This window comes from Nilaparvata lugens, chromosome 3 (assembly GCF_014356525.2).
Source record: "Nilaparvata lugens isolate BPH chromosome 3, ASM1435652v1, whole genome shotgun sequence".
Classification (NCBI taxonomy): domain Eukaryota; kingdom Metazoa; phylum Arthropoda; class Insecta; order Hemiptera; family Delphacidae; genus Nilaparvata; species Nilaparvata lugens.
The window spans coordinates 17,381,359-17,402,681 of record NC_052506.1 but is presented as its reverse complement, the minus strand read 5'-3'; the positions used below and the strand labels follow the sequence as shown (position 1 = coordinate 17,402,681).

Genomic DNA, 21,323 nt, shown 5'->3' with positions numbered 1-21,323 from the left:
GCGCCCAACAAAAGGACGTTATTTCAAAGAGAAAATGAGCACACGTCTTACTGCTTCGGTTACATTGTGTACCCTATTCACACAGAGTATTATGAAAAGCTAGTGTTATTCATTGATTTTTCTTAGTCGCAGAGTCAGTCCTACAGACAGCTTCAATTGAGTTGTCTCATTTCTTATTAGTACGGTATATTCTGATCTTCTGCAAAGAACATTTACTGAAAATACCTGTATATTGACAGCCAATTTTCATTTAAGCTGTAACATGACAGCCATCATATAGTCGGATACATTAATTTATCCATTTAATTAACTATGAACTTTCAAGTGATGAAGGTTTGGTTTTGTATGTCAATAATAGTGAATAGATGACAGTGTGAGAAGAATCTGCCTCTTTGTTATCTAGATGGGCTTGAAGTTAACGAATTGAGTAGAATGTCGTGGTCGTAGACGTATAATGTCTCAACCACTTTATTACGCTTCTATTGCGGCCGGTTGAATTCATGCTATTTATATAATTATATATTATGGATATATCTGGAATTAAGATTCATGACTGAATACTGCTTCTCTCCAGATAGCTCTTTCCAATTCCGATGAACATTATGCTATTGTACGCTACAGATGGGAGACTGATTGAATAAATCTGAGATGTTACTGATATACAAATGTTTATTTCTCATATCAATCTACATCTATATAACAATCATTACACAAATATTCATTGGCTTAACACTACAAACATATTTATATGACTACAATAACAGAATATTTCACAGCCATGTGTGCAACATTTCAATCATCAAACCTACAAAGAATTGCATTTGAAAATAAATATATAGGCCTACTGAAGTTTTTCGAATGAGGAATTGAATATGTTTCAATATTGTGTTGGATTTGAAATAAAATTTTCTTTGTAAAAGCTTATAGAGCTGTCTAGTTTCTGGTAGTGTATGGGGAAGAAACGGAGAAAAAAATAATTTTTTATGAATTTATCAAGTATACTTTTATTTCGGAGGATACGCTATTACTTATACGTAATAGTAAACTTAACATATTGAAGTGAGTCACTCCTACCTCAATCGGATGGTACATTATGTACTATGACTAGACAATCTGAATTTGATTGAGAATTATTTGTTGCCTCAAATTGGCTCAAGTATCTAGGAGTAGGGCCAAAAATAAATAACATATAATGATATCATTTTCAATATAAATGAATATTGAAACAATAGATCTTTTATAAAAATTGGTGTTCTCCATTAATGCATGGCATATATCACTTCATGGATTTCGAGAATACTAGTTATTGAATTATAATATTGTGTCATCCCTGTGTAAAAAATTGAAATGTTGCATAACTTATTGTTTAATCGTGATATCATCATATAATAACTTTTACATTGACTTATAACTATTTCCAACACTTTAAATCTATTAGTATAAATTACACATCTTTATCTTATAAATAGGCAATCATTTTACATTACAAACATTGGTGATTTTAAATTAGGCCAAAACAGAACAACTCCTCACCTAGAACTAGGTCACATATAATTGACAATCATCTAGTGAAAACATTGAAGCAGTTAGTAGTGGCTAATACATTTTGTAATATTTTATAAAATATTCTATAAGTTTGATTAGAGATCAATTCGATGGATTTGGCAGGATCTATTTTTGAATAAGATTCGTAGATCCAATCCCAATGATTTGTGATATCTTGAGTAGCGATAAACCAATATACATTACGTTTTTCATTATTCAATGATTAATTAAATATATAATTTGATACTCATAACGATAAAATACTGACTAGTTGACTAACGAGCAAACATAAATTTGTTCAATTGTGAGAAGAGCTGAAAAACAGATGGAACGCTGTACTTTTCTCCAATATCTGTAGTTATAATCGACACAATGAATAAATGTTTCATTTTGGAGTGAAGAATTGAAAAGAGATGTTGAATGAAAGCACTTGTTCAGCGACCACCGCTGAGAATGAAAGAAGTTTGCTTGAGCTGGCGGCGCGAGTGGTGAGAATTGGCAGTGTTGGCGAATTACTTGTTTAATATTCGAACGGTACTCTGCTAGTTCAAAAGTCATAAAACTCATGGAACGACTTCCAGAAACTTTGTTCTTGACAAGCTTACGATCGCGTCAACCAAGTCTAAGTAGGCTAAAAACTCTATTCCGATGCCGATGGATCAATATTAAAGCAGCGGCTCTTTCAACTTTCCACACCGCTCCGGCAAATAAACTGCACTCAGTTTCGATGGGTGCTATTTGAACGAAACAACAATGAATATCCGAACTTGAATTTGTTGAATCTAGAGCAGAGTGTTTGACGATTTTTAATACTGTCTAAAAGGGTCGATGACTGTGAGAGATCTTTCACATCAATCATCTGTTTTTTGACTGCATTGATAATACTCTTAATTCTCCTACTACTATAATATTTTTTGTAAGTTATTTTTGACCATCAGTCAGAGTAGTTGTAAGTTGAGTTCAATTGTAATTCTTCAAATGGTCAATTTTAACACTGCAAATCCAGTTGTTCTGTTAAAATTGACCGTGAAAAATCCACAATGTATCAAAATAATAGAAAATTCGGTGGAAATTCAGGATTGTTATTTCGAAAAATAGTCTATTGCTCTTCATTCCAGAAGTATTAAATCGTAAAGGTTCACGATTTATAAAGGTTTATCATAGTATATTGATACAGACCATGTTGCTGCAGCCTTCGAGGATGAGAATCTTGAAGAATTGAATATTCAGGAGTTTGATTTCATGACAGAACAATAATTGATAAAAAGAAAAAAATTATTGTCTGTAATTTCCAAATAAGTCCGAGATCAGCTATTAAAACATAAATTATTGTGTTTGGCGGAGTGCTGAAATTGAAATGTTCGAATCAACTTAGTCTGATAGTTTGAACGACCTTTAGCTATTGTAAGAATCCTTCAATACTTGCGAACATCTCATTTAAATCATGATTTCAAATAAAATACCATTGAACCACTACTATACTATACTTCTTACACACAGACGTTTGGAAATTCACAATCGATTTCTCTCAACTGAAAGTCAATACGGTATGGTATTTTTGGTTGACTACAATAACAACACTTTATAATGGAAGCTGATTAGATGCTATTTTCGAAATAATTCGAGTACCTAATTCATATGATTTGACAAGTCGATATCCATCTAGTTCCTGCTAGAATGTACTGGGGAAATGTTTTCCTGAATAGGCGAAAATTTCAATAAATTTACTGACTTGATAGAAATTGAAATCTATTCAGAGCAATGGGCCTATTTTCAAACGATTCTCAAGAATTAACTCAACTCATATCCTTAAGTTCTAAATTTGGTTTAGTTGCCACACAATCATTGACAGCAATCAATCGAAATTATTCTACTGTTCGCTTGAATGGCAACCAAATAGAACTCAGCCATGTTCGTTTTTGAAAATAGTTTTCGAAAATAGTTATCCGTTTCATTTATAAATTTATTTGAATGACGATTTCTCATAAGTTTTATCAATGAACTCATCTGGTTGAAGATTTATATTGATAATCTTGTTTATTGGAACATTCCATTAGGTGCAGTAGCTATTTAAACCAGCCTATAGATTAATCCGTATTCAATGGTTGAACTCTCACTCGAGCTTACTGTTGAAATGCATTATGTGAAATTCTAATCATCAAGTTGTCAAATCATATTATCTCATAGAAAATAATCCAGTAGAAGTTGTTTCTTCTCAATAATATTTTTCTTATTTATACAATCCATTTATGTAAATTGGCTTATATTATTAAAAATATCTGGCACAAGCCGATTATATTATAATATTGTTTGAAAAAAGCTGTACTCGATAATTGCAGTGTACGAGTATTAAACCATCATCACATCGCAATTTAAATAACATTGTGTTCTCCCATACAAAGCAATTAAGTTCAAAAAGACACTTTAATATCGTTGTCACATATTAAAAACATTATGCATAAAAATAAAATATTTCCAACAACTAAAGTCGCAATTAACTAGTGAGAAGTAGCGGAGTACCTACTCTACATGATATTTTTCATATAAATTAATTTTCCACTGTTATCAATATTATTATTAGTACTAGTCAAGAGGGTATAACAAATTTACAATACTTCATACTTCGACTCTTGCAATATTGATTCTAAAACTTTCAGCCTCATCTTTGTTGAACCTAGAGTTATAAACAGAGACGAATGTCAGTTCCAAGTAGATAACATGATAAATTGAAAACCATTCATTAGAAGAGCGATCGAACCTCCCTGATAACACGGGATATTCAGTGGTTTTGCTGCTCAACATCTGTTAAATGGATGGTAGAACGCTGTTTATTTTCTGCCGGCGTGTGAGATCCTAGATCATCAAACAGTAGGAAGAAAGGGAAAAACAGGATTACAATATTATTTTCCAAGATAGGATACAGGATTACAAGATATCTTTCCAATATTTGAAACAAAAGCAAACAAATACATCATCTGACAAACCAAATTTGGTTAGGAGGAAGTTTGAAACCAAGTTTTACTCAACTCACTCACTACTTACACATGTATTTTACATGAATTTTAATTGATTCCTCCTTTAAACAAAATCAAATATGTGTAGTTCAAGATTTAATCTCTATATTCAGTAACTCAGCTTGAGCTGATATCGTTGCAAAGAGGTTTTTCTCAAGAAGGATCCCTCATTCCGAACTAATAGTCGGCAACATTGACTTTTACTAGCCCTGGGCACAGGTCAATTTTCTAGTTGACTAGTATTGAGAAATTTAATATATTCATGACTATTCTCCAGTTCCACTTGACTAGTATCGATTAGAGTACGTACCCCGCACTTCTACAAAATCTATGGCAGTCATTTATATTCACAAGACACTCAGTTTCCTCGTAATATTATAATACATATTTTTACAAAAGATGTTCAGCCCTGAAAGTCGGCTTTGTGCAACGCTGTTCAGTAATGTCAGAGTCTGACAATGGTTGATAACAGGAAGTGCCTGTACATGAGAAAGCAAGAGACGATAGTGAGAGAGAGGAGCGGGGTGGTTGAGACGGCTCGACTGGGCTCGAGAGGTGGCTCGGTGGTCAGCCATTCGCCCGTCACTTGCACGTGGAACACGGATTCGGCGACCCCTTTCGGCGTCCGCACCAGCAGAGAGTACTCTCCCGTGTCCAGCGGTCTCGCTTCGCTCACCGACAGCTTCGCGTGCTGGCAACTTATCGAGCTGCCTTCCTACACACACACAAAACATTCACACCAAATTAATTATCAACCAAACTGAATAATTTGAAAATGAAAACATGAAGTTAAAAATACTCTCTTCAGGCGGAGTTTGGTCTTCTCTACCACGCAACCTTCCTCAACATTCGAAGAAATATATTTGTGGTTCAATTTATAAATGGATCGATAAATGTATAAATGTGAACATCAATATAATTATGTAGTATCACTTTAAATTGATTATAGTGGCGTTGGGGAGTAAATTGTGAATGGAAGGGACCAAATTGGATGAAAGATTAATGAATGCTTTCAGTTCTATGACCCTACTAACAGCACAACCTTTCACTTCAACTTAGCTTAGACATATTACAGGCAGATCTATTACAAAACAATTGGAAACAAGAGAAGTAATCATCAATTTATGGAAAAGTCCAAAATGTCTGTTCTCTAAAGTCAACTTATTATTCACATAATATCGTGTAAATCAAAAGGATATAACAGTTCCATGGATAGTTTTTTTTATAAAACTGTTTTCCGTCATCTCAAACACTAAGAATTCCTAGATCTGGAAACTGTTATTTGTAGTATTTTAATAGAATAATGGTTAAATTGTTCATAGAAATGTAATTGAATTTTATCAAAATACGTATAAGGTTGACTTTAACAAATATTGTGAATTGGACCAAGAGAATATAATAATACTACACATTATTTTGCACTGGGAACAGTCGAAAAGTCTCTCTAAGATGCTTCTTTGTTCAGTTCAGAAGAAACTAGTTGATAAATAAATTATTGAGTCTACAAAAACCCTATTCGTGTACGGTACAAAGTGAATATTATAATCTGGTTGTCTGCATAACATAATGAAAATTGTTTATTTTGTATGTAATTAAGAGTGAAAGATGAAACAACCAAGTTGTTTTTGTGGGTTCATGCAAGCAAGAAATATTTAGTCGGACGTTCCATTCATGGCAGTAGCAGGACAATATCGAGAAAAGCATTTTTGCTCGATACAAGACAAGGAGACGAGAGACGACAGCGATTGAAATGCTGTTCAAGCTGTCAACCCTTGTTCCGCCATGCTTTTCTTCATCCATTCTTCATTTTGCTCTAATTCTCCCATTCTTGCTGCAAAGCTTTTCTTCGCGCACAAAAGCACCGCTGACATACTTATTATGTCCTCGACAAAGTACGTTACAATGCCTCTCTCTGAAATAGTTAGGTGGGCTTGTTTGATTAAGTTGTCACTGAAAATTTGACATGTCCACAAAGATTACGGGACTTATTGATTCGATCCTCTCGTTTCTTTTTTCCCCAATTACAGATGATTCAGGAGGAAAACTGTTATAAGATGAAGGCGATTATATGCTATAATGAGAACATTAAATGCCGGTGGCACAACAGCCGTTTAAATTTTAATCGTTATTAATTCCACGAGAGCTAATCAGAGAAGCCGTCTCTTCAAAAAAACCTTCTCTGATTGGTTCTCGTGGAATTAATCACGGTTAGAATTTAACCGGCTTTTGTACAACCGGACCTAAGGCTCAACTCACTCTTACGCGACTCAGGTCGAGAAGAGACTCGACTCTAATCGAGAGCATGTGTTTCCAAATGGTGACACTCAGACCAGTCGATTCTAGTCTCCGCGACATCACCATTTGAAAACACATGCTCTCGATTAGAGTCGACGAGGCTCTTCTCGACCTGAGTCGCGTAAGTGTAAGTTGAGCCTTGGTGGATCAATAAAAATGATATGAATAAGATAATAATGGTGGTTAGGGAAATAGGGAACTCAAAAATTTGGAAAATCTTCCTTTAAAAAAATTATAGATTCAGTCTACATAACCATGCCAGTTTATGATGCATCATTTCCGATGATGAAAATGATCTTCTCCTTAGAACAGTAGATAGAAATATATCTATCTTGAGCATATATAGATGCATAAGATCAAGTCAAAAGATTAGAACGCCTAAACAAATAATAAATTGATAATATTGCATAAGAAGAGACTCTCAACAGGCTGAGAGGGTTTCACTACAATAAGGTACAGAAAGAAAAAATCGAGGATAACAATAGCTGAATTTATAATCCAAGAGCTTTCATAAAATCATTATTATTTGTACACTTTTTGGAAGATAGCAACTCAATATCATCGTTTTTTACTAGCTCTCCCACTACGAGTAAATATATCCGTGCGTATATCCGTTCAGCTAAACAAATACAAATTATTCATGTTTGCTCCGAATCTGTTTCAATATTTTTGTTCTGAATTATGCGAGCTGAAGACTAATATATGTTTGTGAACGATGGATGAGGTAGTTGAGTAAATAGAGAGTGAGGATATCGGAGAGTTGCAACTGGAAGGGGACCTGGATGTTTGTGTCCTCCACTCCCCCACTCACTGCACCGACAGCAGTCCATTTAATCTGTGCCGAGGATGAAGTGAGGGGATGAGTGCTTGAGCTGAGCGAAATTATTGCGGATTGCTCACTCCGACGCAAACAAGCTGACGAAGAAGGACGAGAAGACCAAGCAAGTCCCAGGAGGACTTGGAGATAGACGCGGGAGCAGAGCGTGCTTCAAACACGATTTCAGTTTGCCACCAAAGTGGATGGCGGTAGTCGCTGCCCCGCCATTGCTCAGCGAATCCCAGCGCTCGTCGCCAACGCAGGAAACCGCAATGTAATTGGAATTAATTCTGTTTATAATTTCCTCAACCCAAGTCAATCGACTCAATAGACTGACAGGCTGAGAGAGCTTTACTACAAGACGAGTGCTCCAAGCAAACAGCTTGTCACAAAATTAAACCGGTAACAGGTTAATGCTACTGAGCGTGCTTGCAATTGCCTGTATCTCATCAATAGATCCAATAAACAGTTTCAATCAAGGCGCTCGAGCTGTCTGCCACCTGCATCCATTAACCAGTTCAATCTTATCTCAATCATTGAAAACCCTTACGAAATACTTATTTTTAGAGAAACCATCAGATGCAAACTTATTTTCCACGAGATCACCATACAACATCATTAAAGTCCAGAATCTATGAAGTGAGTATTTTGTCATTTCCACAATTCCGAATTCATCTATATAGTTTTAATCAGTTACACACACATCGATTTTTGGACGTTCATAGTATCACGTAAATAGTAACTATTTTAATAGTTAACTATTTAATGTCTTTGTGACTGTCAACATTATGGATAGTTGAAATTAATTTCTGTATGTAAGTAATAATTCAACTGTACTACTTCTATGACAATAATAGAATCGGTCCAAGGTATGTTACTTTTACTCGTTACTGCCTTCCCTCATTGTATGTTCCTTTCAATCCAGAATAAACACTTGAAAAGAGCTTTTCGTCACAATGAAATTGAGATATTAAAATTCGACAATAAAAAATTGAGAGATTGAAATTTGCGGCATCCAGGTTTTACGTAACATCATTACTGAATTATAGGATTTATCGATTTTCTGTCTTTTAATTCCTGGGTAGAAAGGTCTGCTTAATCTGTATAACTTTTTAAATGATCTAAAATATTTATCTTCACGAGACATAATGAATGTGCATACGCTGGGTGTACTCGAACCTCATGATCATGTTGAACAAGAATGAAATAAGAAGGTACTGTTTTGAGCAGCAACAGTCTCAATAGTTAGCGAGATGCAAGCAGTGTATGTAACTTGGCTACACTGAATTGCTCGTTGAAGGCTTTTGCTTGTCTGCTTGCAGGCACTCCCCGCACATTGGCCCGAATCGAACATCTGAAAGTTTCAGCAGCGTTTTATTGGCGTGACAGCGGCAGGCCTGGAAATAACGCGCCGAGAAAACGGTGGCAAAAGCAGATGAAAAACACGAGCACTGCTCTGCTCGACACGTGACAGGTTGATCAGCATCTCAATCGTTTGTCTTGCTTTTCTTCGCTTTCGATTTACCTACTTCAAGACATTGCTTTTCCCGCCACGTCGCTGTGTGAGCATGCTGCATGTTGCTGCAAGCTTCATCCCAGTCCTGACGACTTATTCTCATGCAAAGTAACCCATGCGCATCGCGAAGAACCCAATTCTTCTTCTCTTGTACTTGCTCCTACAGTAGTTTTTCCCTGTCGCTCTAAATGCAATTGCATTTCAGATTCTAGCTTTCAAACATGTTTGGCTATCCTTCAAAGAATAGTATCCTCTGTCAATCAGTTGAAATCTTCAATTCGAAGTTCTCAAACAAGTTTAGTACACTTCGTAAGTAGAAAATCAAGATTCCATGAGAGTGTCTATCAGAAGACTAAAAACATTGCAGCTTTTAAACATGTTTGGTTACTGCTGATAGTATAATTTCCTTGATGAATAAATTTAAATCTCCAATTTAAAGCCCTCCAAAGCACATAGTTCAATATTGTGATTCCATATGAGTGAAATAGTCAAATATCAAGACGGAAAAACGCATATTAACTCATTAATTGGTTGGGAGAGATGGAATCGCTGACATAGATGGAACACGTCTTCGTGGAACTGTCACATATGAAATTTTAAATAAAATATATTTATCTACAGGGAATATTCGTGTGTTGGAAGATAAATAAGTGGAGAATACGAAACTCAAGAATTAAATTAATAAAGCTTCCAATAGAATATAATCGAAGTTGGTAAAATGAATGACAAGATCATGAACACAAAAGAAAAGAGAGCAAATTCTCATTAACTTCAAATTCAATTAAGATTCAAATCATAAGCGTCCTATCATTCAAGAATAAGAATAAAAAGATGTATTAGGGTGAATTAATTTTATCATCTGGAAAAGATCGAAGAATATGATAGTTTTCCGAATTGATTATGTAATTTGTACACGAAGCCAAGGAATCAATTTCCATTATAAGAGTGAGATTTGCAGCGAACTCAAAATCCTTATAATGTGGTCTCAAATCTCAAGTTACTCCCACACCATCTTCAACCCATTAAATGATATTTCCGGGACCTATTGAAAAGAGATTTATCAGTCCGGTTGGACTTGATGGTTCCATCAATTAGAGAGAAGAAGCCAGCTGGGTAATTGGATATTGCCGTTGAATATGCTCGGAGCTCACTCACTACTTAGAATAGCAGAGCATTAATTAATGCAAGATTCAATTAAAGAAGCATTAACATCTTCATCTTGAAGAAACGCTCGTCTATTTTAAATTACAAATTGAGGACTGGCTGAGCAAGGGAGAAGGAGAGTGTTGTGTCTGGCCAGTAGAGAGAAGAAAGGCTGGAGCAGTTGTGGCCGAGGAGGGTGGTGAGACTTGATGTATGGAAAGGGACAGAGAATGCTGATGTAATGAAGAGCGAGTGGGAAGGATGCTAAAAAAGTGAACCCGCTTGATGCGAGAGAGTGGAGCTAAGTCTTAATAAAAGGCATCCGATCAATCTTGTTGGTGACTGGCTGGCTGGCCTGTTGGCCTGCACCCTGCACTACACCTTGCCTTCCTTGTTCCTATTATCAGCGACAAACTCAACTTTCATTGCGCTATACATAACCCCACTTTGACTTTGACCAATTAGGGGGATTGACTTCAACTTTTGCCAGCCACTCTCTTTATAACATTCCTGCAAGACTTCCTGATGTACCGGTAGTGCCGTGAAATTACGCCTTTCTCTCTTTATATTCTTCTACAGAGGTTGTTGAGCTCTGACAAAGCCAAAGAAAAACTCTTACTTGTAGATGCATCCAAAAAATTCCAACTGGAAGAGATGAATAGATTGAATATATCATTCCTTCTTATCTCCTTGAATTGAGATAATATTAGATAATAGTTGACAAGCCTAGTCAGTGATTTATAGGCTTATGGTATCCAGGATAAGAAAAAAAAGTTATCTGATCATAACATGATGTGAAAATAGTATTATCCACGAACGTTGCTAGTTTATCAGATAGTGTAAACTGCAATTGTGAACAATCAACAAATCACTGCTTTTGTCCTGAAATTCGTAAAAAGGACCGAGTAAAATACCTGGGAATACTGTTGGATCCATATCTGAGATGGAATATTCATATGAACAGCATGTGTTTAAAAATAAAATTTCTAATATATAAATTTCATCAAATTAGATAACTAAATAACTTGAAAATAGCTCGATTAATCTACTTCTCTTATGCACAAGCTGTCTTACAATATGGAATAAGAGCTTGGGGTGGAGCCTTGAACACACATTTTGAAAAACTTTTCATAATTCAAAAATATATTATTAAAACAATTCTAGGCAAACTCAGACTTTATCCTACAAGTGATCTTTTCAGGTCTACGTACAGGTTTTACCTTGTAGGCTACTCCTTAAACATAGATGGACATAAAAAAATATACTGCAGTTTTGGGATCATTTTATATATTTAATAGTATTTTTCTTGTATTATTTTCATTGTTATAATATTGGATTATTATAATTGTGTAAGTTTTTTGAGAAATAAATTTGAATTTGAATTTGAATTTGAGTGTTCGTTTCTTAATTTTACATCATTTGATTAGGCGATCCTTTGGTGGTTTCAATTCTTCAAATATTATATAGCAATCAAACAAAATAACAACGTTACCCAATTTTGAACATTATGCTATATTATTTCTCTATGATAATACATTTAGGAACAGTATACTTCTTCCACATAGATAAGAATGAATTGGAGAATGTTGATCTGACTGTATAACTTCATTATAATATTACTCTTAGTGCTCTAGAAAAAGGAAAATTTGGAGAGTATAGTTTTTCATTTCTTTGGAAGTTTAAGAAAGAGTGAATTTGATGATCTAGTATTCGTCACAATTTCAATTCAAATAAAATACTATTGATTTAACATTTACAAGAGAAAGTAAAGCGTTTGATAAAACCGTGTCTAAAATTGCAAATTTCCATTCTCCTTTTTTTCAATTCAGTTCAATTTATCCACAACACACAAAAATACAATGAGAAAATGCAATATACAACAAAACAATAGCGGTAACAATGATATTAACACATTAAAAGACAATATTGCTAAAGAGATGTGTGCTGGAAGAAAGAGTGGGTAAATACATAGCCAACTATGGTTTCCCATGTAATAGGCAGGTAAGGTATAACTGAAAAGGAACTGTGTGTGATAGGGAAGTGAAAGAAGGTAGTTAGATAGGCAGGGCTGAGGGAAGGGGAGATAGGATGTGAAATAACATGATTCATTCGAAAAATGATTCATTCGATATAACACTGAATCACAATGGATGTTGTATACTTAAAACTGATGTGACAAACATCATATAATATCACAATGACATCAGTGGAAAAATTATTCAAAGTTGACAACAGTGGTGGTTAATGAGGCGTGAAGATGGAAAATGATCGTGAACTGGACTTCATGTCTTGGAAGGCATGAACATGATTAATTCTCTGCCATAGCCACTGAGAATAAGTTTGTCGTCCGACTTGTAGGCCCTTGGTCATTCATCAGATGAAAGAATGAGATGGCCGAACAGTGAAGAGGGAGTGAGAGAGGAATACGAGTGGCGGCGAATAGAACGCAAAATGGATAGCACATTTGCAGAGGGGTGAAAGCACTCACTATGTGTTGTCACAAAACGGATGTGAACTGTGATGGTGAGCCATGAAGTTGGCTGCCAGCAAAGGACAGAAGAAAAAGTACTATTCCTTGAGTGTGAGTGAGACAGAGAAAAAGATTGCACAGTGTGATGCATCTTAGATAAGCAAGAGTATAGGAAAATGGAGCTGCAACGTGCAAAATGAGAGTTTCCAACTCGATCACACTTCCGTGGAAATTCGCATTTCATGAAATCGAAGTTGTTGCTGATAGTTTGCAACAAAATATAAGTTGTTTTTCATGGGGACTTCAACTTCACGAAAGTAATTTTATATTTGATCTGCTGTGGAACTTCCCAATATCAATTGCATTGTGATATCAATAGTATTATATTTTAAAATAGCAAAAAAATACTGAAAACACAATTTTCCATCACAAATCTATAAGTAGATAGCGTTTAAGATGTGATAAAATCATAATCTACTGAAATCGTTAATAAAAAACTATGTTTCAAATGTAATGTAATCCAAATTCAATTCATCCACACATCAATCCAATTCAAAACATCAATTAGAACCGTCAATGGAAAACAATGTTCTCCAATGTCATCTGATAAATTTCATTTAACCTTGTTGTATGTCATTGTGTTAAGAGTTTTAAAGCTATGAAAAAAAGAATATAGATAAGAGAGTGATGGCAAGGTAATGGTAATAGTAAATCAATGGTTGTGAGCATAAAAAAATCAAAAATCAAAATCAAAATGGTTCTCTATTTTGACATCAATAATGTGATAGCATAATGTAATGCATCCTCATGAAACAGAGTGAACTGATTGATTAAAAGTTTTATAATCTGGATGGCATCAGAATGAGTGAGCGAATAACGGAGTCAAGAGTGGTAAGAAGAGAGTGAGAGAGAAAAAAACCAAGATGTTACGAGTGATGTGAGGACGTGAAACAGACCAATCCATCTTCGATTTTCAAAGACAGGTGATATTGACCCAACCCAGAAATTTTGCACTCACTTTTCAACGCCAACTAATCCACCACGCCTCAATACATCGATAGATCAAAGTACTCAATACTAATCTCATTGATTCTGTATGGTTTTCTATAAGCAGCTTTACGAAAGCACCTTTCGGCCAGAGCTTTATTTTCGAAGGAATATGTTGTTACCGACTATCATTCGAAATTCGAAGTTTACCGTTATCAATTCTCAGAAAGCCACCACTCCAAATCATCCACTTCACAATAAAGTTGAGAGCTATTGGAAATCGGTATTTTCCTGTAACTAAATAATACTGCTCGCATATAACGTTTTAAAGAATGAAGTTGAAATTGCTGACAAAATCCAGTTTGCAATACTCTCAATAGTTACCAGGAAAATAGTCTGTATTAATAGAATTAGTATAATTCTATGATAATAATAATTAGTCTATGATTATGATCGTTAGTCTTTGATAATGGAAAGTATATTGTCTGTTCAGTGATTTGCAGTTGATGATAGTGGAAAAATTGGTTTATATCAGTAAAGTGCATTCAGTGTTTGTTTAGATGAAATTATACCTACATTCAAGTAGATTGGTTCTTCGAGTATGATTTGTTAAAAATCATTTAGGAACTATAACGAGATGTGTTCAAGAAGTATTCAAATAATTATAAATCTTGTTGTGGTTCCAGACTCCACGCTTCAGACTCAAAAATCCAATTCTTATAAACCTCTGATCACTATAGTCTCTAATATGATTTCATTAAATTCCTTTTAGTTAAAATTGATATGGAAGCTAGAGACTTGGGAGTATGTCTTGAGAGAATTATTGCTAAATTTCGCTTTTCAGCAATCTAAAAATACATGATAATCACTGGAAAAAATGGAATTTGATGAATACAAATTTATGTCAAAATTCAGTACAATTAGTACACCTTATCAATTCGTTCGCAATCACAGATACTAAGTTAATGACTTGTTTGAGACAATGTGATTTTCAAAACTTCCAAATCATGCTTCCTGAACAATCAGAGCAAGCTTGTAATTTTCACCAATAAAAGAATCAAAATGACTAGGATTAATTGCTCACAGTGAGTTGATGCGCCAGCACCCGATCAGAGGCTTGTCCTGGATAGAGCACCTTTGAGTCCGCTAACCAGACCACTTTTGTAGGAGCAGGATTTGCACACAATTCCACCTCCATCACAATTTTGTGGCCAGCTTGAGCTCTCAGAGTCTTGCTACTAGGATACGTCATTGGTCGACCTGTAACCAAAGAAATAATTCACAATGAATTCGAGGAGTGAAAACAATAAAGTGATTCTAGACTAATTGATCAAAACATGATACGGAACGTACATGATACCGTACGGAAGTTAATTTTTCATGATTGTTGTGGAGTAATTTAAATGGAGTGATGCTAATATCGATAAATTCAAAATTATGTAGGTTCTTTATCGAATTAAAGCGGACAGATAGCCTCATGATTCTTGTGTATGGTAACATCTCTAAAATATTCAATTTTCAAGTCTATTCTTCTCAAATTTGTATTTTTCGATGATCGATCTGTATGGAGAAAGTTGAAATACTTTACAGAAATTAATAAATGAACTGACTTGGAACCAATAACATAGCTCAAGCTGCGGCGTAGAAAAATAGTTTTGTCTAGGAGTATTAATTAATATCACCTGCTTCCGAATAATCTAAATAGGATCGCAGTAGTCTCCTGGATATTTTTGCATTGGAATGATCTAGCTTCCATTCCCATTTAATAGGAAGCTAGCTCCTAGCTTTCATTTCAGAAAAATCATTCATTCATTCATTGATTTGTAAATTTCTTAATTGAAAACGCCTAGCTTTCATTTCAGAAATATCATTCATTCATTGATTTGTAAATTTCTCAATTGATTCAGGAAAACTCTTAAAATCTACTACGATATTTAAATCAAATAAATTGAATTCCGTCATCAAAAGGTTAATCCTTCCCTTGAAAAAAGTATATTTTCGATAACGTTTTCAAAAAGCTTGATTTTCTGAAAATCGTGCTCTGCTCCCTCGTTAAAGGAGATATAATTTGACGGTTATAGAATAGATAGTAATTGGATTTCCGATTTGTGGGAACTCGTTAGGATGGCATGCCACGATGAAGCACATAGATTTGAAGCAATTAACGGCAAATAAACAAATAATTACTGTTTTAGCTTTTGATGAATTGTAGGAAGAGTTAGAAATTAATGCTGTAATACATTTATTTACAGCGGTTCATGTGTGTCCCCAAACCAACTTCTTGTACTACCACCCCTTTGGTTCCGCAACTTTATGTAACACCGCTTCAAGACACCCGTTCAGACGACAGGTCTAGGGACGTAAGAGGACGTCGCCGTCAAACCAAATTCAACCGGTAAAAGCTCACCGCCAAAAACAAGGTACTGTACCCCGACGATAAAGCAACGTACAGACCAACGAAAGTGCAGTGTAGTGAAACAAAGGTTCATTCGAGAATGTCAATCAAAAGTGGGGATTCAAAATTATTATGAAATGGGTTATATGGGTTACTATCGACGAAACTTGGGTTCAACGGGCTTTTCTTTCTTGAGTAATTCCATGTTGAAATTAACTTGTTATTTGATGACTGATATTGTTTGGTTTTGTGACGTATTGCTATCTAATCGGGGATAGTAATGCGCCCCCGAATCAGATGAAGAATGTCACCAAAGTAACATGAAATTGTTGTTTCTGTTGTTCGATTTTAGTTGCCAATGTTTATTGAAGCTGTTTGTATTTTTCAATTATTTCAAATTGTAGTGTTATTCTATAGTATAAACCTATTAAATCAGGCATGGCAAGATTAATTGAAGTTTTCTTGACTCTAGCCCGTTCACCTGCATGAATTAGGTATAGACTCAGGTATTTTCTAGATGTGTCGGCCTATTTCTAAATTCTAAATTTTATTCAAAATTATCTTCTTTATCATCTTTTAAAAGGTAAAGGCACAAGCTCAAGCTGCGGCGTAGAAAAATAGTTTTGTCTAGGAGTTTTACCTGCTTCCGAATAATCTAAATAGGATCGCAGTAGTCTCCTGGATATTTTTGCATTGGAATGATCTAGCTTCCATTCCCATTTAATAGGAAGCTAGCTCCTAGCTTCCATTTCCGAAACATCATTCATTCATTCCTTTGTAAATTTCCCGATTGATTCGGGAAACCTCTTTAATTCTACTAGGATATTCAAATCAAATAAATTGAATTCCATCATCAAAAGGTTAATCCTTCCGTTGAAAAAAGTATATTTTCGATAACGTTTTCAAAAAGCTTGATTTTCTGAAAATCGTGTTCTGCTCCCTCGTTAAAGGAGATATAATTTGACGGTTATAGAATAGATAGTAATTGGATTTCCGATTTGTGGGAACTCGTTAGGATGGCATGCCACGATGAAGCACATAGATTTGAAGCAATTAACGGCAAATAAACAAATAATTACTGTCTAATCGTTTGAAATGATTCGAGAGCTTTCAGCGCTAACGAAGAAGACCGTGCTGATGACAGCAGTAGTTGTGAGCCTTTCAATTGGATTTGTGTCAGTCGAACTCGCATCGCATCGCAACCCAAGTGCACAACTCCATCTCAGTCGAGACTCCAGATTATACGCCATTGAAAACAACCACTCCTGATCAGGCACACTCACTCACACACACACGCCAAACCCGTCCATTCGGAAACAACTTGATAGAAAATCCAAATCCACAACCATCAGACTGAGATCTCATCAATTGAATTCGATGTAGAAATTGGAAAGAGGTTGTGAGAGCTGCTATGCCCGAGTGAATAATATTAATGTTCCCAATTTTGAAGTTTCTGATAGAATTATTGGAGAATTCATTTTCCCAGTTGTTGCAACGAGTCTTATTGGATTGAAAGAGATGATTCGTTATTTCTATTTAAATACTAGATACAATGTATCAATATTAAAAAAGTGTTAAGGGCCGGTTTCCGAGCTCGGGATTCAGCTAAGTTCTAGACATTAAACAGCTGGAGTCAGAAAATTGGCTTTCCGAAACGGGGCTTAGTCGCAGTTTTTAAAATAATCTTCACTTTCTCCTTTCTATAATTGGAAACGTTTTTTCTTGACGAAATGAAACATTCCTAAATGATTCTACATAGCTGAAACATGACACTATTTTCTCTCTATTTTATTTTGTGTTCAATTTTCTAGTTTTTTGAAATTTAATTTGAACGTGGACTGAGACTACGCTCCGTTAAGGAATCCAATTTTCTGACTCCAGCTGTTTAAAGTCTAGAGCTAAGCTAATTCCCGAGCTCGGAAACCGGCCCTTCAAAAGACGTATCAAAAGTATAAAACATATTATTAACATTCCATTTCCATTTCGTGATGGAGAGTGAAATTGAAGAGTATTGTTATGATTTTTGAAATTTGGATAGATGATTAATTGGGATATGGAATTAAACATGAACTGGAAACATAATCGATTAAATGATAGCACAGGTCATCCTTGATCATTTCCTCGATTCTCAGTTCAACTTCCAGTTGGCCTGATATTCAATTCAGCCTATTCGTACACTATCCACTTAGTGGGAGAAAAATCCACTCAGTATTAATGGAAAGATAACTTATTAATGGGATTACCCAGAGAGGAAAATCCACTCAAAAAAGTAACAAAGTATTTTGTGAAGAATGTAGAATATTTGTAGAGAATGTACACGGTATTTGTTCAGCTGGGTGTTTTCCAACGTAATGGAAATCCAACTTGGGACTTATGAGAATAATCGTACAACTCACAATCCTGGATGAATCCCAGCTATTTAAAAATGGTGCGTTTATTCGACACGTAATAGGTTTTAGAAGCTTTTAAATAATTCAACAGAACGTGTGAAAATTCCATCGGATTGAGAAATGGTTACTGCGTTGGAATTTTCCAACCAGGTAGCTGCCGGACTGAGTTTTTGAGTCTAATTGGACGGTAGTTTTGGCCGAGTTGGTGATTGGGGTGGAAATTTACAACGTGTTAATAAAGGGCGGCTGACTTTTCCACGCGTTTGAACTTTTATTTTATTCGCTTTAATAATAAGACGGGAAAGAAAGAGCGAGCTTGGGACAGGACTGAGGGCATTTATCGGACACTATTAAGGGCCACCACCCGCTGATGGATGGGTGGGGTGGCGGGGGGGGTCTGGTGCGCGGCGTTGATGCGTTGCCATGGTTACACCCTATGACGGCGACGTTCGCCCTCCAAGCCCATCGTCGCTACATCCTCTTCCTGTCTGCTTGAGCACAGCCAGACCCAACACTGACGAAAAAATTGCTGTCATCCTCCGATAAAAACGTGCCACACAAAGGCAACAATGGTCTGTTCTCAACAAACCTTCCGCACAATTTTTCTTCTTCATTCTCGGAAGCTCTACTCATATGAAGAACGAATTGTTCCCACACACTACGAATTTGCGTGTCGTTTCATAAATTATTGTGAACGAATGTCAATAAAGTACAATCAGAATATTCTATGGTACTCGTTTTTCTGTTGACTTTGAACTTTGGTGACTATTAGAAGTGTTTGGAGAGGAACTGTGATGGTCAAGGAGTAGATTATTTCTGAAGTCATCATTATAATGAATTAAGATGGTTTGACACTGCATCACTACATGCAGAACTTCAAATACTCCACTAGTTCAAAAAGATCTAACATTTGTTGAAACAAGAATTACTCACCAAAATAACATGGATGGAAGCATTGAAAGAATTTTCCACCAAAGACCAAACAAATGAGTTATCGAATCAACTGATGACAGTAGCTAATAGATTGAAAGTAATTGACTTTATAGAAAATCCATCTATTCTAGCCAGATATGTTGAATCAGTTTTGGAATATCCTTCCAGTCCCCTTCACCTGAATAATCCTATTTCAATCACTGTGATACAAGATCCCAGCTTATGAGCTCATTTCATTATTTTTGGAAACCCATGACAATTTGTCTGGTCTCTTCAGCGGCACTTCCGTTACTGCATTGTGTTTTCCTCTTTGAATTCTCAACTCCAGTTTCTAAAATTGGAGAATAAGTCAACTGAAACACCATCCACATTTCACTTGAGCAATGAGAAGTAATTTAATAGACGACTTGGACCATAAAAACGGGCATCACAGGGAAGCAGCATTGTGGCGATCGTCCCATCTCACTCCCACCGCTATTCCTCTCTTATGTTTCTAGATTAGCTGCTCGTACTTTAAATGAGTTGTAGAGATGCTCTCTGCCGCAATAAGCCCGGCTGCCTTCTATGCTCACTCACCACCTTCCTTCATCGGGCTTAGTTTGGAAGGGTCCAGTCACTTCCCCCCCCCCCGCCAACCACACCACCTCACATCAGCACTGCAACATAGCTGAGTGCAGAGCGTAATTGAACCGCTAATCTCAGCAGATACCCTAGCGGAACTTATCAGGTTATTAGTTGACGCAGTAGTGAACTTTCAAGTATGGTCTGATAGGGGTGAGGACTTCGGATTGATCGATTATCGAGCGAATTTCCTCATAATAGATAACCAAATACGATTATTGAGTGAATTTCCTAATTATAGATAACCAAAAGCTTGTTGAAAGACAAGAATCTCTCAATTGTATATTGGAATGAATGAAAGTCGTTTGAACAAGTTCTCCGATTATAATTGCAATAATTCTAGTAATGATTTAATATTTGATACGTCATCCACCATATGACCATGGCTTCAATTATGTTTATTTTCAGCCCTTTCTCTTACTCAGCTCCTCCTTAAATTGTCTATTTTATTTAGGGCTGCTTTTGAATATGAATAAAAATTGAAACCTAAGTACAATATTTTCAAATTATTCAGTCAGGACATGTTTTGAAATAGCCGAAACACTATTTCAAAACATATCGTGACTAGCCTAAATAGTTTGAAAAGGGTACTTAGATTTCAATTTTCATTCATACTTCTCAAGTTAATGAGACAATCAAGTTAATCAGACAATGTGATTTATTGGGATGAATCATAATACATATCATAAATGTATTGAGATCCACTTACTTGATAATTATGAATATTGTCGAAACATGTCGTAAGTGAACACTTTAAAAAAAGGTACTTATATTTCTATTTCTTCCTATTTAAGAGTAGCCCTAACAAATAATGGTCATCAATGTATTGTTCAATTAGGAAGTATTTTGCAGATGAATGGATGTATTGCACATTATATACTTTGCTCATTTATTATAATTTTAGTTTTACATTAATACTTATAGTTTATTCATGTTCAGTGCTATTATGTTTTGTATCACTATGGGTCTTGTTAGACTCAGTGGAGATTGTCATATTGTATGAATAAATAAATAAATAGAGTTATTCGGTAAATGAACGCTGATAAGTAATGAATTTCTTCTGCTTATGAAGTGTTACAATATTGCATTGTTGACTAATGCCTTGCTTCAGTATTATTCTGTACAATATCCTGAAAATGTGAATATTATGTTAGCTGGGTTGGCTGTCACCCCTATGAGTTAAACACAAATTCTATG

The 21,323-nt window shown here is 35.4% G+C and overlaps 1 protein-coding gene across 1 annotated transcript in view; it reads right to left on the bottom strand.

Moving 5' to 3' along the window:
- Positions 1-651: 651 nt before the first annotated feature.
- LOC111047898 (MAM domain-containing glycosylphosphatidylinositol anchor protein 1) overlaps positions 652-21,323 on the bottom strand; it is a 168,976-nt gene continuing 148,304 nt past the window's right edge. Inside the window, exons 8-9 of the mRNA XM_022333752.2 lie at positions 14,872-15,047; positions 652-5,274 (exon numbers count right to left, since the gene is read on the bottom strand). Coding sequence (XP_022189444.2) covers positions 5,005-5,274; positions 14,872-15,047 — 446 coding nt within the window. The 3' untranslated portion in view covers positions 652-5,004. The remainder of the gene's footprint in view (positions 5,275-14,871; positions 15,048-21,323) is intronic.